Consider the following 17,207-nt stretch of genomic DNA (forward strand, 5'->3'; position numbering starts at 1 on the left):
TTTCTACGATTCTCACTCACTGCAATCATTTTCTGGCACTTCATTAACTCTTCGGCAGTTTAAGCCAGTGGCTCATACTGTTAGGGCTAAAGATGCACCGCCTGGTCAGAAACACCTTCCCTCATGAAGATGGGGATGGTAGCAGAGAAAAACTGTCAACATAGACAGACTCTCAGCTGCAGAAGTGCGTTTAATTCGGTGTCTCTCCAAATGTTTTGTTACCTAATGTTAACTATAAAAACACAGCAGCCCATCTCGCCCGGTTTGCCCTCCCAGCCCCACCTCCAAACCCATTGATCACTGCAGTGCCCCTCCCATTTTTTGGGGGCCAGTTGAGCCAGGGGCGGAGTCAACTGAAAACAATGGGGTGTAGTTACTGTTTAATGCACAATTACTATTTGCTGAATTTAACATGTTGGGAAATAAAACATAAAATGTGGCCTGTGCAAAAGTAATAGCACATCTTATATTGTAGTTCTTTTTGTTTTTTTTTATATGCCACATATAAGTATTTTCATATTTAGAATATAAACAAAACATCATTTGACCAGGATTGTTCAAGCCTTTGTCATATAATGGTTATAATTAATGTATAACACTTTAATTAATAGTAATAATTTACCCACAGCTCCTACAGGTGAATTGCGATGTTTATGGTTTCCAAATGCCAGTAAACAGCTTGTTTACTGTAACGTCTCTGTGCCAATAGATTTTTTTATTGACAAGATGTTTGATCGCTCAACAGATTCTCATGATGCAGTGCTTCGCTTCAATTCTGCTCCAACTGAGGGCTACGAGAACGATGTGGGCAAGAAGACCACCATCCGCATCATAAACTCAAAGGTTGATCTCCCTCTTCATCTCAAACACATACAGGCTCCAGCTGCACTGGGGATGCACAAAATGCTTAAAAGCTTTTAATGTCGCTCCTGGACAGGTCATGTGGGAGCCAGAGCAGAATTTTAAGACCAGTTCTCTCTTTAAGAATATCACACTGGTGGCGTGGGATCCTTCCCCTTATTCTTCTGACCTCCATCAGGTGAGTCTGACCGCCTACCTCTCTGCTGGCTAACTACTTATGTCATATAATGTCTTGACGTTATAAACATGAGCAGGACAGCATGAATTCATAAGAATAAACAAAATTAGACTGAAAAAAAAACTAAAATGATGGGAAAAGGTGTAAACACACGAGTGAAAACACACATAAAGGTTGAAAAATTGGTGGAAGTGGAAGATGCAACAGTTAAAAGAGGAACAATGAACCACCGACTGCAATCCACACAAAGCTTCAAGCCAAATGAGACGTGGGTCTGAAGTTTGCACACAGGTGTTTACACAAATCTGAACAACCTACTTTGGCCAAAACAAAGACAGAACTCTGGGAGTAATTCAGCTCGTCATGTTTGGAGAAAGCGGAATTCCACGTATGGCATGTTGCCGCTGTCAGAACAAAACTCTGCATATTCATTTGTGTCTTTTTTATAAATAGCATTTGAATCTGCCAGTTAGATTGTAATGGACCAATAGAAATGTTCCAAAATGACCTAGAACAAAATATACTTACATTAACTTGCACTTAAAATTCAGAATAGTTCAGAATAGTTTTCCTTCTTTCCTTGCCATTTTTATTCCTGCAGTGACAATTTTTTGGTTTATGCTGATGCTTACTTGTTTATTATGCTTATTTCTATGAAAATACGTTGTGTGTGTACATTTCAGGTGAACACATGCTGAGCTACTGTATATAAAACACCAAAACCAAGTGTCTAAATACTTACTTCACCTGTTTGCATGTACATTGGCCTTTGCGGGTCAGGTTTAACATGTTTCTTGGAACTTTTGCAGTGGTACAAAAACCCAGATTTTGACTTGTTCACGGTGTACAAGGACTACCGGACACTTGCTCCAGAGCAGCCCTTCTACATCCTGCACCCAAGGTTCGTCTGGAACCTGTGGAACATGCTTCAGGCCAACACCAATGAGAACATCCAGCCTAACCCACCATCTTCTGGCTTTATAGGTTAGACTTTGCATATTGACATTCAAAAAGCTCCTATGATATCAGTGCAGGTACGTCAGACAGCAGCACTGAGAGCTGCGTGTGAACGACCTCTTTACATCTACAGGTTTAGGTCTCCTTTGTCACCTAAGTTTTCTATCACTACATCAAAGTAAGGAATTCACCACCTTTGCTGATCATTTTTGATATTATGTTTTGTGTCTGTAATTATCAGAAAATATAACAGGCCTGTCGCAATTATTACCTCACCATACCATAATTATCAGCTATTAAAAGGGCCACTGTGGCATAAACTGCACCTGTCTTGCATCCTAGCTGGTGATATGAAGGCCCAGCCCCTTATTTTTACCCCTACCCCATGTTTTCGAGTGTTACCTTGCCCCTCGGAACTGAGCCACAACAGGTAGTGGTTGAAACCTTCCTCTACAAAATGGAACGACCTTCAAATAAAAAGAGCATCGCTTCAATATCAGCTACCAGCGCCGCTCTGTGGGCGACCCTGCCCGTCTGCAGGGACAGCAGAGGAGGGGAAAGTTCAGCTCCTCACTGCTGGGCTTTAGTCACATTTAGGGATCATACGCCTTCAAAGAGGGGGCAGTTATTTATTATCACCCCCCCTAATTCTTCAGTGATAAAAAACAACTTCAGGTTTTTTTTTTTTGCCAGTTTCTCTCTCGTATTTTCCCGTGCCACCTTAAATGGCTCAGCAGTAGCATTCTGGTACTTCAGGCGTCAGAACTGCTGGACTATTTAAGGTAGAACGGGAAAATTAGAAAGAGAAGTTGGTGAAAAAAACCCACTTCAGATTCAAATTCAACAAATTTATTCTTATGAAGAAAAAGACCATAATACGTTGAAACAACATTAAACTGACAGGATGATAGTTGTCATTTTTAACTGAAAAATTTCTTACATTTGTGGGTTTCTTTGATCTCTTGTTTAGCCCACGTGCCGGTTTTTCTTTTTTCCTCATACCTCTCTGTTTGGAGTCTCTGAAAAACCTCCGACTGGAGGGTCGTGTAGCCCCAACACTCTCTCAACCAGAATCGGGACACCCTACCTCAAGATGTGAATGCGCAAAACAGATGGCTAAGGGCTCAGGGGTAGGGGCGAGGGGTGAAATGGGACTGGGCCTTAGTGGCGCCCAACTCAAATAAACAACATCACTCACTGCTTTTCATACAGAAACATGGCACCCAAAGCTGTAGATATCATGATCCCCTGGTAGCTTAGATAAAATCTGATTCTCCAAGTCTCTCTTGAATCAGGCATTTCACATTAAATCCCTCGGGACGATTTTGTTGTTGACGTATGTAGAAATTTAGGAAAACCTGGGGATATCTTGCTTTAATCAGTGGTGACTGATTAAGTTTAGCAGGAATAAAATATATAAGCAGATTCAAGTCTCTTGTACTGCAGTGCTCATAATACAGGGAGATTCACTCGAAAGAGGCCCCGAATATTCTGCTGTAACGCCCGTTAGGATGAAGCAATCTGAACCAAAAAAATAGATGAAGGACTCGAGGACGACCAACACAAACTGTGCAGCAGCAGATGAGCTATCGCCACTGACTTTACACCTACAAGGTGGACTGAGAAGGCAGGAGTGTCTAATATAGTGGACAGTGAGTGGACACAGTGTTTAAAACTGCAGCAGCAGAAACAAGCGTAGAAAAAACAAGGAGGGGGTCTTGATGTCATGCCTGAACGGGGTATACGCTCGCATTCACATGCAAATCTGACCACAGTCATGTCTTTATCCTGCTTGCCGAACGCTGTCATGGACTGAGTGACCCTTCATCCAGCTGTACTGTATCTTTCAGAATATCTACAGAGTCTCTTTTGGCTGCACTGCTGTGTTTGACAGTAGCTGTTAAAGATCAGGGAAGCTGGTTTGATTTGACTGCCAGAAATGGCAGGTGTAGTGGTCGTGTGGCCGCTGCCTCACAGCCTTAGTCAACCGCAGCTCTAACCCTGGATCATCTCCTGCCTCGGTTCTACAATCAAATCAAATTTATTTGTGTAGCGCTTTTTACAACTGATGTTTCACGTCTCACAGCTTTGAACAGTTGTACACACTTAAGGGCCTGGGTTCGATTCCCCGGCCGGGCGACCAGCGTCCTTTCTGTGTGGTGTTTGCATGTTCTCCCCATGTCTGCGTTGGTTTCTGCCCAAAAACATGCAGCCAGGCTAAATTGCCCCTAGATATGACTGAATGGATATGTGTCCTGCATTCCACAGAGTGACTGCAGGGTTTTATATAAATCGCTGCTGTCAGAAGAAACTTTATAGTAACTTTATAGGAGAAGGAAAAAACATACTTTACTTTCAATGTAAGTCAATGGAACCAGAATTTTTCCCATGTCATTTTGGGTAATTTCTTTTAGGCCATTCATCATAAAATTTACGAACAATGTAAAGAGTAACAGATACTTTCAAATTATGTCAAAAACTGAAAAATGGCAAAAATGAAGATACAAGGTTTTCTTCCGACATCAACGATATATATGCGTGTGTGTGTGTGTGTGTGTGTGTGTGTGTGTGTGTGTGTGTGTGTGTGTGTGTGAGAGTTTCCTAATTGCAAAAATTGGTTCAGAAAATATTGGTTTCAGAAGTGACAATTCTCAAGGTTACACACTGATTGTTCAGTACTTTGGTAAATCTAAATCTTTTACCTTCACTTTAAAAGAAACACACAGAGAAAACATTGACAAAAGGCTCTGGAACAGCTACTTCCCAACAGAACGTACCCTGTAATAACAATGAGATTATATATCGTCGCTGAAAAACGTATCTCCACTTTTCCGCATCACTTGAGCTCAGCAGCTGTCCTTTACATTGTGTGAAGTTTGAGATAACTGGACCAATACAAAAGCTCCAAAATTGATTAGAATAAAATCCCTTTCCATTAACTTACATTGAGAGTAAAGAACGTTTTGGCCCTCTCCTGTAAACTTACTGCTTTGGAGATGCTTGGACAGCGACGATATATAAGGGTTGTTACTGTATTAATTAATCCCTTTGATTTAATTTGATCCTTGTACATATCTAAGGTCTGAATACCTGAGTGTGTCACTCAGAGATAGATAGGTAAAACTTTATTGATCCCGGAGGGAAATTGCAGTGTTACAGTAGCAAGACATATAATTGCACATACATTTACATACACTATGCAGAAAAATACACATCAGAAATAAATCTAGACAGAATTTAAAGTACAGAGTGTTTATATATATATATAAAATTATTTATTTTTTTGTTTGTTTAGTGTGGGACTGCAATCTGAATTGATTTGGTAGAATGGTCAATGTACACCTATGAGCCAAAACATTATGCTTAGTCAGCTGTTCCTCTAAACTGCTCCAACCTGCCGAGGCATGGATTCTACTAGGCCTCTGAAGGTGCAGCATGGTACCTCGTACTAAGATGTTAGCAGCAGTTTTGAAGCCCTGTAAGTTTTGAGGTTTAGCTGCCATGGACTGTTTGCTGTCCGGGGTCGACCAGAAGAGGATGGGTTCCCCTGTCCGGGTACGCTGAAAGGGGATACACAAAGATAGTCGGTGTCCGAATGATTGTGGTGAGCTGGGCTGGACAGAAGTCTAGGGCCTAGTCCATTGTTGTTCAGAACTTGATTTAAAGAGGCTTCAGTCATCCTCATGAGCTACTTTCTATCTTATTTCCTGAATGACTTGAATCCTGAAGCTCTTTAGCCTCCTGATATAATCACTACATGCACACATCACTAAACATACAGCTCAAACAAAATAGCACCTATCTTTAGACACTGCTCTGTCAGAGTTTGGGCAGGTGCCCAAGACAAGGAACCCTGGCAGGAGCTTGATGCTTCAGACTGCTGTTGTTGGGTGCACGCCAACATTAGTTGGAATCTTCATTTTGGGCTCCAAAAGCGACAGGTTTTGACTCCATTGTCTGGTTTATGGATCCAACAAGACATTTGTTCCAAACACATTGACTCAGTATATTGATTAGTCATGGTTTTGTATTCCATCAACATGTACACATTGTTCTCCATTACATTTAGCAAAGCCATTTAAAGAATACTGACAGACATTCAGCAGCAAAACGGAGTACTTCATGTGAAATGACCAGGATCAAAAGACAGAATAGCATGGTCAGTGAACACAGACTCAGGGTCAACATCCCAGTCTAGACATGCCTTTTGGCCCATACCGAGGAACGCTATCCTTATCCTTACTCCCTCAGGCGGGAAGAACGATTGTATCTCACTCGATCCCGAGCCAGGTTACGGTGCTTATGAAGAGGCTTGTTAAGCAGTCAGGGAGTGATTTCGGGCAGATTGGTCTGGACTGAGGCAGGAGGGCTGCACTCTTTGTTGTTGAGCCTGAGGGAGGTGGGCACGTTGGCCGTCACGGTGTTGCTGCAGAGCCTGCGATTCAGCTGGATGACCGTGGTCCTCGATGGCATGGAGTGACCATTCTCCTGCGATCTGTGCTTGCAGTGGAACAGAATCAGGAAACACCTGTAGAACTACACCAAACCGCATGAAGATTTGTGTCAGTAACGTCAGCATTAGGCATCAATTCATCACACGTTTCTTGACGTCTAAAGCCTGAGGGTTCAATATTCCTACAGACGCTGCTTAGTTAAGTGGTCGGATGTTTTTTTTGTCCTCATGTCTTACAGCCTGGTTTAGTGGATTCATACTGTTTATATCACTTTGCTGTAGTCAGCATAACTAAGTACAACTGACTGAAGTTGTCTGCACTAATTAGGTAATTGTGGGTTGATTACTGTCTGACATTTTTCATGTGTTTATGCTGGTATTAATACTGATATACACTCACCGGCCACTTTATTAGGTACACTAGTAAAAGGCTGGACCCCCTTTTGCCTTCAGAACTGTCTTAATTCTTCGTGCCAGACTTTCAACAAGGTGCTGGAAACGTTCCTCAGAGATTTTGGTTGGTTATTTGAGTTCCTGTTGTCTTTCTATCATCTGGAACCAGTCTGCCCATTCTCCTCTGACCTCTCACATCAACAAGGCATTTTCGTCCACACAACTGACCGCTCACTGGATATTTCCTCTTTTTCGGACCGTTCTCTGTAAACCCTAGAGATGGTTGTGTGTGAAAATCCCAGCAGATCAGCAGTTTCTGAAATACTCAGACCGGCCCGTCTGGCACCAACAACCACGCCACGTTCAAAGCCCCTTAAATCCCCTTTCTTCCCCGTTCTGATGCTCGGTCTGCACTTCAGCAGGTTGTCTTGACCACCTCTACACGCCTAAATGCGGTGAGTTGTGGCCGTTTGGCTGATTAGCTATTTGTGTTAACAAGCAACTGAACCTAATAAAGTGGCTGGTGAGTGTATAAACATTTCTAATTTTTATTTTGCATTTTAATGAACCAGCATAGTCTAAATATTCAGTTTTTCCATAATTAAATATATAATCAAATATCTGTTTGTTTGGTCAAATCTAAACATCTGTCTGATGCCAGTATTATTTTTAAGCAATATACTGCCCATACTGAAACGAGTCTGATATCATTGCTCTAATTTGTTATTAAGGACACACAAACAGTTCAGTCCTGGCTACTAAATATGAAAAAGACAGTCGTAGTGTCTTCATGCTGTAGGTGTTTAGTTAGTGAAATCAATAGAATTTCACTTTTTTTAATAGTTCGTCTTTCCTTTATAAACACTGACAAGAACCACGGCCAGAATGTCACTGAAAACAGCTGGAGAACTTCTATTGACAGCATATTCATGCTAACCTAACCCTAACTTATAACTGGACCATTCCGCACCAGATTAGTGCCTGTAATCACAAAACCCCCAAGAATATATCTGCCACACCTGCATCCTATTTTTATTTTACTGTTATCACAGAAATAGGCGCAGAATATGCTCTTGTATTTATCTTAATACAAATGCAAACACCTTTTCCTGTTGCAAAGAAGTGTATAAAGTATTATGGTTTGCAGTCTTATTTATAAAAAAGTCGGGACATTGTGCAAAATATAAGTGAAAACAGAATGTAATGATGTGAAAATCGTTTGAACCCTATGTTTTATTGAAAATAGTACTAAGGCAAAATATTAAATGTCGAAAGAAACGCAAGTGCAACAAATCAAAAAGAATGTTTCTCAGACAACTCAAGGATTTCATCACCTACACTAGTATCATTAAAAGACTGGAGAGGTCTCTGTGTGCAAGGGACAAAGCCAAAAACCATTATTGGCTGGCTGTGATCCTCAGGCCCTCAGGCAACGCTGCAGTAAAACCAGAGATTTAAACAAACAGACATTTCTGTAGCAGTCACTGCATGAGCTCCTCAACACTTCTGAAAACCTGTCTGTGAACACAGTGCATCGCTTCAAAATCTACCATGCAAAGAAGACATGATTTATGAACAGGATCCAGAAATGCCACCGCCTTCTCTGGGCCCGAGCTCATGTGGTCATGAATTAAAAGTTGCCTTTTAATGCTGCATCTATGAGGAACCCTCCGGCTTGTCATCAACCCACAATTCAAACGGCAGCATCCGTGATGGTATGGGGGCGCAGAAGTGCAGGTTTTGGAGCAACATATTCTGCCATCCAGACGTCTTTTTAGGGAAGGCCTTGCTTATTTCAGTAAGACAATACCAAACCGCATTCTGCGCGAATTACAACAGAATGGTGCCATAGCATAAAATCCTATATCAAGCAAGAACAGGACAACATTCCACTTTCAGAACTATAGCAGTTGGTCTTCTCAGTTCTCAAACACCTACAGAGTGCTGTTAAAAGAAGAGGCGATGAAACACAGTGGCAAACAGGCCCCCGTCCCAACTTTTATGGAATGTGCCGCTGGCATCAAATTCAAAATTCAAAAAAATGTTTTCGAAAAAAGCAATAACATTTGATATGTTGTCTTTGTACAATTTTAAATATAGGGTTTACATGATTTGCACCTCATTGCATTCTGGTTTTATTTATATGTTGCAGAGCATCCCAACTTTTTTGCCAGTGATTATAATCACATTATATTTACTGACATATTAAGAGTTGGGTTATTTGCAAATGCCTCAGAGAGCAATACTAACAATGCTCTATGCATACATTTCCTCTATATAGATTATCTGTGCCTGTCTGGGAGAGTAAGTAGGGGTAATATAATCACAGATCCAGAGAAGTAATTAGTCAATCGTAATGATTCTTAACAGCTTGTATTTTTATATGTTTGACCTGAAAGAAATGCTGCTGGTCGCCGTGACAACTTATGGCAGTTTTCATTGGGCTAGCGTTTTCCTAGAATGAATTGGCTGTGCTGGAGCAGGTGGATGCCAGACTGGTCATCTGGAGGGACTGGGTGTCCCACTGATTTTGGCATTGACGTAGCTCGCCTGGAAAGCTGGTCGGTGAATGAAGCTGTGCCAGCTAGTTAATATGCAGCTGTGCATGTAAGTGTTCAGGCATGCAGGAGTTTCTTTCTCTGATCTTCGCAGGGAGCTGTGTTTGTTTGTGTTTGTGTGTGGCCTGTGGGCAGCCATAATAAACAACACATGAACTGCATTTCATTAAAGTTCATGACTTGCTTCAAATCTATTGCTCCCCACACAGAAGGCCTGGCGATGTTTGACTTGCGTCTTGATTTAGATTCACTTGCTTTAAAAATATCCTGAAAGCACAAACGTGACAGGAAGGACTATTTAGGCATCGGTGGGATACAGACAATGAAAAGTCGGCCGCCTGCAGGTGGACGTTACATTTGGGATTAATGCCTATAATGTAGTTCCAAGACACAGTCGTGTGTGTTTGTTTACTGCTTGCAAAGTATTTCTACTTTGGATAATATAAACACCGTCTTACATCACAGTATTTTGGTATTAAAACTAGTGTCCATACACACTTATCAATATTTTATCATTTAATTATGAATATGCAAATTAAGGAGGGCTGAAACAACTGAATATTTTCATTTTTCACCTATTCTATCAAATTATAATCTAAGAAAATATATTTTATAACAATAATGACCCAGAATGACTGAGCGCTCTAAATTATTATTATTGTTGTTGTTGTTGTTGTTGTTGTTGTTGCAGTTTTATTTATCATTATACCGGCAGGACTGTTGAGGTGTTTTTTACTATTATTATTATTATTTTTATTTATTTTTTTTATTGATCATTATACTGGCAGGACTGTTGAGGTGTTTTTTACTATTATTATTATTTTTATTTATTTTTTTTTTTTTTATTGATCATTATACTGGCAGGACTTGGGTTTTTTTATTTAAATTTTTTAACTATTATTATTATTGTTGTTGTTGATTTGCTTTTGTAAAAAATCTTTTTTTTTTTTTATTTCACCTTTGTTTACTTTTTTAATGTAACTGAAATAGTACAAAAAAGTGAAAAAACGAATTTATTAACACTATTTGTTTGTTAGCAGTTTAGGCATTAGTGCTAACCAAGGGGATTCCTGCCCAATCTGGCGACACTAGTTGCTGGTGTCAGTGATGAGCGATGCATGAAGGCCGGAGGAAATAGTGGCTGTTTAACCCTCAGAGAAAAGGGGGAGGATGCGCTAAACTCCGGTGCAGGTTCAGTAACATTGCCTGCTGTTCTAGACAGCACAGTCTCTTTACTCTAGATAAACACAGCTGAGAACGTTCCAGCTACTGAGCGACTCGAGCAGCAGAGAAACTGGAACTATGGCCACAGATCAGAGTAACAGCTCACAACTGCAGGCTGTTGGTGGCTAAAAGTTTGAAGTGAGAGTTTCATACAAGTCATAAATTATTCAGATTCATTCAGCAGATTTACAGAATATGATCTGCATCCTACTCTAGCATTGAGCCCACTGCCAGACTAATGGATGCATTTCTGTCTTAATCCAGAAGATGGTGCTGTTACTTTCTGGTGGGACCAACAGTGGACAGTACAAACTGCAACAGGTCCATTTCACGAGGTCATAACCACCTGTATGTTCTTAATAGCTTTAGTTTTAGCTTTTGGATACATACAGTACTGTGTGAGCACTCGAGGAAGTCCAGTATAACATGTAGTTAAAAAGCAGCTCCTGGTTTGACCAATCAGTGCTCAGTAAATTGAGCTCATGATGTAATTGATGATATTAACGAGTCTCTGTGGCGGCTGTGAAGGTGTCCAGGAAAAATCTGGACCCAAGAAATTCTGGTTACTGTTGATTGTTTTTCTGTTTATGTGAATTATGAATACGACTTTATTCTAATGTATATTGTGATAAACTCACTGCTGAGGTCATTCGTTTAAAAAATTTGCTAAGATGCCTAAAACCTTTAGTTTTGATGTCCAGTCATGCTCTAACACGGCGATTGCCACCCTTAGTTCCTAATTAGGGATGTGCGTTCCAGCTAATGTTGATATTCAAGCCTAGATGACCATATCCGGTTAACCTTGGCTCAAATTAGTGTGGGCTTACTTTTAGCACGTGTGAATGGAGCTTGTCATTTGAAAACAGGCCTCTGATGAAATCTGCCTCTTCAGATGAGCTAAAGGGGCAACATAGCTGACCACCGCAGCGCTGGCTGTTAAGGAGCACTCACCTTCTACACAAGGTGGTTTCTGCTTTGATGTGTTAGTTTACTAGTTTGCTGTCTCTGCCTTCACAGTCACACCTTCAGCGCTTCCTTGGCAATGCACTGACGTTCAAACGCTTGAGTTTCAGGATAGCACAGTATAATATCCACACTAACCGCCACGTTAAAGCATAAAATGAGCGTTTATGTGAAAGCCTGTACCTTTTAGTCACCTTTACATGGTGAAATGTAACAAATACCCAACTAGTGATGTCAGTACTCAGTATACGGGCACATTGAGTAGCTGACCGTGTACTCGACTACCCATGCACATGGAATTATGAACCCTACCTCTGTTGTCTTGGTTTCTGACTATAGCTTCTTTTATTTAGCTGCCTGCTTCTGTGTTAACCACTGGCTCTTATTATGAAGATGAGTGTCTGAAGCTCACGGATAAAGTTACTGAACTTTTTTTCTTTGGAAATAGTCCAAGAACTTTTAATTTGGCCAAAAGTACATTAGTGAATATTTTAACCCTCTACTGCATGATGTTGCTTCAGGGCAACAAACTCATTTTCCTCACTTTGCAATGACTGTATACATATTTAAAGCCAGTCATAGGGTTAACTGTGAAGAGTTTGAGTAAGTCAATAAAAAGCATGTACGTGGTCAAACTGTCATTTAGAGGGCACCTTTAAACCTCTCTTTAACATTCAGTATCATTTCTTGCAGAAATGTGTTTGTTGCCTAGAAGCAACATTGTGTGACAGAGGAATGGATTTAGCCTGTTACCTCAAGGCAACAAACTCCAAAAAGACCCCTGCACACATTATTACTATTTTTTGTGTTTTTCAATTTAATAAACAGGTCTGAAAAAAATAAATCAAAGACCATTTTCATGCAAAAAGGCTAACTGAATATATGTTTTTTAATCGTTCTCATAATGTGTGCAGTAGAGGGCTAACATGGCAAAATCAACATGTAGTGTCTCCTCAGTGATTCACGAATGCTTTCTACACCACAGTTCCGGCCACGCAAGCTGGTTGAGAGCCGTTCTAACTGTGCTCTTATTTCACCATAACATCCCAGGTTTTTCACAAACACTATCACACCACTGAGATGCCGTTGCTAAGCAACGACTTTGACAGCTGTAGGAGACGCTCAAGCCATTTGAACGTTTTTACTTCTTACTTTACCACAAACAGAAAACGGACACTGTTAAGATCACATCTGACCGACAGTCGGTTTGGTCCGACTCTGAAGACGAGACGACACTAAACGTCGTCACCACTGAGCAGCTTTTCAGTCGGCAGCTGTGACAGAAGAACAGCTGAACAACCTGGAATCAGCCAGAAATGAACCCAACACCATTCGCAAACTAAACGGGCTGTAAGAAGCTTTACAGACCGGCTGGAACAAAACAACATCAATACTGATCTGGAGAAACTGACCAAACTGAGCTGAACCTGATATTGGCTCAGTTTTATGGCTCAGTCTGATTTGGTCCGACTCTGAAGATCAGACACGTCTGGCGAATGGTGTTGGGTTCATTTCTGGCTGATTCCAGGTTGTTCAGCTGTTCTTCTGTCACAGCTGCTGACAGAAAAGCTGCTCAGTGGCGACGACAGTTTGGGAATTTAGTGTAAGGAGCTGGAGAACGAACTGCCGGCTGAGCAGCGAGTGGGTGGAGCTCGTTACTCTGACGTAGCAACAAGCAGCTCGTTAAGGAGCTATAATTAGGAGGAAGGAGCTGAACATTAAAACATATTAAACGCCGCGTTCACGGCCAGTTTATTCATTTCTTACTGTATTTATTTAACTGCTGTATTAAAGCAGTAGAGACACTCGAGGAGTGAGTTATCACCAATAACATCACGGCTGTGATGATCTACGGCCACCAGATCACAGCCGGGATGTTATCTCAGGATAACACACTCCCTCTCGTGTTCTGTTGCTTAAGCGAACTGGCTCAGCTTTAGTATTATTCCTTTAGTCTTTGTTTAGAAAACTGCAGTCGTGATGTTCCTGTGTTGTGTGTTCTGTTTCAGGCATTGTCCTGATGATGGGTCTTTGTAAGCAGATCGATGTGTACGAGTTCATCCCGTCGAAAAGACATACGACCCTCTGTCACTATTACACCAAGGACCGTGACATGGCCTGCACTTTGGGAGCCTTTCACCCACTGCTCTTCGAGAAACTCCTGGTCAGGAGGATGGTCAAAACCTCTTACTCCGACTTTTCAGATAAGGGCAAGGTCACCCTGCCGGGCTTTAGTAAGATCACCTGTCCACCATGATGCTTCAGGATCAGACATGACCCAAGAGAAGACTTGAAGTGGCCCAGGCTTTCAGTAACAGTGCTATGCTTTAAATGGACCTGATTCAAATTATGTTTTGTTGATCTTCTAAGGAACTGTCCAGGGTGATGCCTGCCTTCTGCCCAATGACCGCTTGGATAGGCTCCAGCTTCCCCCTGACCCAGAAGGATAAATGGCTTAAATGTGTGTGAGAAGTGAAAACAAGTTCTCTTATGGAGAACACACTTCTGCACGGTTTTAATGCAAAACTACTAAATTTGCTGAATTTAACATATTAGGAAAAAAAAGCTGTGCAAAAATTGTGGCACATTTTAGGTTTAATTTTTTCCTCCAATGTGTTCAACTCAAATAGAAATGCACTCACAGAAAAAAGCTCTATTTAAGTTTGCATAGTGTGCTGATTGTCGAGACCGTTTACCATCTTCACTTTGCTGGAAAGCTTCCATTTCTGTGATCTTACGATTCTACAGGACTCAGAAATCTGGTGTGTCTGGTTTAACGGCTCTCAATTATCAACTGAATTTGGTTCATTGATGATTGATTGTAATTAAAGGGGGGGGGCATTACTTTTTCAAACGGGGCCATCTGGAGTTGGATAATTCTTATTTTTTGCTTCAGTGAATGAAATGATCATTTGATCTGAAATAGAAGATATCAGGACCTACTTTTTCGCAGTGGAAATTCTGGAAATTCTTCTTCTGGCGATTCACTTGAAAGAGTATTGTGTAGTAACTCTCTCTAGGACGAATCAATCTGAACAAAACAATGTACAATGAGCTGCTCAGCATATGGAGCTTCGAACAAGTCGGGATGCCCCTGCGTCGGAGAGATGAGGTAGGTGCCAGACAGCTGGCGCAGCGGTTAGCCTCCGTTTGCAAATTCTGGGTGCATTGATTTTACACACTTCAGGGTATATAGCGTATTTTTCTGGTTCAGGTTACTTCGTCCTAACAGGAGTTACAGCAGAATATTCGGGGCCTCTTTCGAGTGAATCGCGCTGTATTTCTGTTTTTTTTTTGTTGCTTTATTTGGATATTCTGTTACAACTAAGCTTTTCACTGGTACTGTAATCCTACAAAGTGCACTGGTGTGCTAGACGTTTCTGATAAAATGGCCAATGAGCCTATAAGATAAGTGTCCCTTAGAAACCTGTTGATCAGTGTAACCTGTTTCACAATCAGGTGTCACATTTTCTACTCGCTGAGATTTTGATTCACTGTTTATTTTATAGCTTGAGTTTCCAATGCACTGATGTGAGCTGCTGCTCTTAGATTAGCGCTACTGGGTTGTACTAGTAGTACTAGTTCTTCCGCCCCATGAGCGCCCGGATAGGCTCCAGCACCCCCTGTGACCCAGGAGGATGACCAGGTTAGGTGATGAATGAATGTGAGATGTGAGCTCAATGGTGGGGTTTCCATTTTGTTTTGTCTGAGCTTATTAATTGATAACCTGAGATACTGAAGCATCTTTTTGTGAAGACAAATATCAGATGCTTTAAAAACCTGTTTTTCCCTTCTGTTATTCTCTGTTAGTGACTTTTGGTGGTGGATCACTCTCAGCACTGCAGTAACACTGACATGGTGGTGGTGTGTTAGTGTGTGTTGCGCTGGTCTGAGTGGATCAGACACAGCAGTGCTGCTGGAGTTTTTAAACACCCCATTGTCGCTGCTGGACTGAGAATAGTCCACCAACCATCCAACAGCGTCCTGTGGGCAGCGTCCTGTGACCACTGATGAAGGACTAGAGGACGACCAACACAAACTGTCGTCTCTGACTTTACATCTACAAGGTGGACTGACAATGCAGGTGCATCTAATAGAGTGGACCGTGAGTGGACACAGTGTTTAAAAACTCCAGCAGCACTGCTGTGTCTTATCCACTCGTACCAGCGCAACACACACTAACACACCACCACCACGTCAATGTTACTGCAGTGCTGAGAATGACCCACCACCCAAACAGTACCTGCTCTGTGAGGGTCCATGGGGGTCCTGACCACTGAAGAACAGGGTAACAGAGTATCAGAGAAACAGATGGACTACAGTCTGTAACTGTAGAACTACAGAGAGCAGCTATACAGTAAGTGGAGCTGATAAAGTGGACAGAGAGTGTAGAAACGAGGAGGTGGTCATAGTGTTATGCCTGATATAAGGGTATATAAGGGTTTTTTAATGTTTTATGTTATCTACTCTGTATTATGTAAATTTCAATTATATTTTATAATAAGTGTGCTGTTATGTAATCTTTTTAAAGTCTACTTAAAGCTTTTTGAGAACAACAGCAGTGAAAGAGTGAGTCTAACACACCGTTTAACAATCTAGGTTTCTCCATTCATTAAAAAAATGTAATATTGCCCCAAAAAAAAAAGAGTCCCACAGGGTTCAATTTTAGGGCCTTTGCTTTTCTCTTTGTACGTTTCCTCTAGGTGATGTCTTTGGGAAACATGATATAAATTTTCATAGCTATGCTACTGATACGCAATTATACACTTCCACTCTTTCTGAAAATCAAGACTGTTGGCAGGGATTCAACTTCAATTTATTCTATTTTACAGCATTATGAGTTGCAAGTGCTGCTCTATAAAAACTGTTATAATAATAATAATAATAATAATAATAATAATAATAATAATATAAGTAAAGGAGAGAAGGAAGAGCTATGAGATTTTGCCATATTCTGAGCACCACAGATTAAAACATGCATCTTTATTCGTCAAAGAGCGTGGAGATGATTTTTAGGCTACCTCAAAGACCTTATTGGTCCCCCGGTGTAAATATTTGACATTCTCTTTTAAGGAAATTCAATGCATTCATTTTTCCAGGGCACCTGGTACTCTGTAAATGAAATGACCTGAATTTTTTGTGTTTTTGAAAATCATATCATTTTATGAGTGTAGGTGCTCAGCAGGACTTATCCTTTCTATGTCTGACTGGCCAGTGGGTGGAGAAAGAGTTGACCAATAACCTGCTTGTTCATGAGGATGTAAATAATGGGGTTGAAGACAGTGCTGCTTTTGGCCAGCAGGGAGGGCACCACACTCAGCACGGGTGTGATGAGGCCTGGGCGGCCGAATGTGGCTGTCATGGCAACCACACCATATGGCATCCAGCACACCAGATAGCACACCACGGTGGTGAGGACCATGAACAGGATGTGGTACTCTCTTCGCCGGGCAGCCGTCTTCCTGAACCGCCCCACCTGAAAGAAAACGACAGTATAAGATCAAAGTAGAGGGGTAGTAAAGCGGAGAATTCCATGAATATTTCAAAAGATCTTTATAATTCAGGGGCTAAGATGCAAAGTCATTCAGAGCGGTTTGACGTGAAATGCTGGCTGGCAAGG

General features: G+C 41.3%; 2 protein-coding genes across 2 annotated transcripts in view; one reads left to right on the forward strand and one right to left on the reverse strand.

Annotated features, from left to right (window-relative positions):
- Positions 1 to 14,441, forward strand: part of st6gal2b (ST6 beta-galactosamide alpha-2,6-sialyltranferase 2b) — a 31,741-nt gene extending 17,300 nt beyond the window's left edge. The window contains exons 3-6 of the mRNA XM_017714915.2: positions 746 to 843; positions 938 to 1,039; positions 1,849 to 2,023; positions 13,597 to 14,441. Coding sequence (XP_017570404.1) covers positions 746 to 843; positions 938 to 1,039; positions 1,849 to 2,023; positions 13,597 to 13,844 — 623 coding nt within the window. The 3' untranslated portion in view covers positions 13,845 to 14,441. The remainder of the gene's footprint in view (positions 1 to 745; positions 844 to 937; positions 1,040 to 1,848; positions 2,024 to 13,596) is intronic.
- The window catches only part of tmtops2a (teleost multiple tissue opsin 2a), a 39,152-nt gene continuing 27,231 nt past the window's right edge, over positions 5,287 to 17,207 (reverse strand). Inside the window, exons 3-4 of the mRNA XM_017714917.2 lie at positions 16,830 to 17,063; positions 5,287 to 6,532 (exon numbers count right to left, since the gene is read on the reverse strand). Coding sequence (XP_017570406.1) covers positions 6,320 to 6,532; positions 16,830 to 17,063 — 447 coding nt within the window. The 3' untranslated portion in view covers positions 5,287 to 6,319. The remainder of the gene's footprint in view (positions 6,533 to 16,829; positions 17,064 to 17,207) is intronic.

Source organism: Pygocentrus nattereri, chromosome 30 (genome assembly GCF_015220715.1).
Source record: "Pygocentrus nattereri isolate fPygNat1 chromosome 30, fPygNat1.pri, whole genome shotgun sequence".
Taxonomy (NCBI): Eukaryota; Metazoa; Chordata; class Actinopteri; order Characiformes; family Serrasalmidae; genus Pygocentrus; species Pygocentrus nattereri.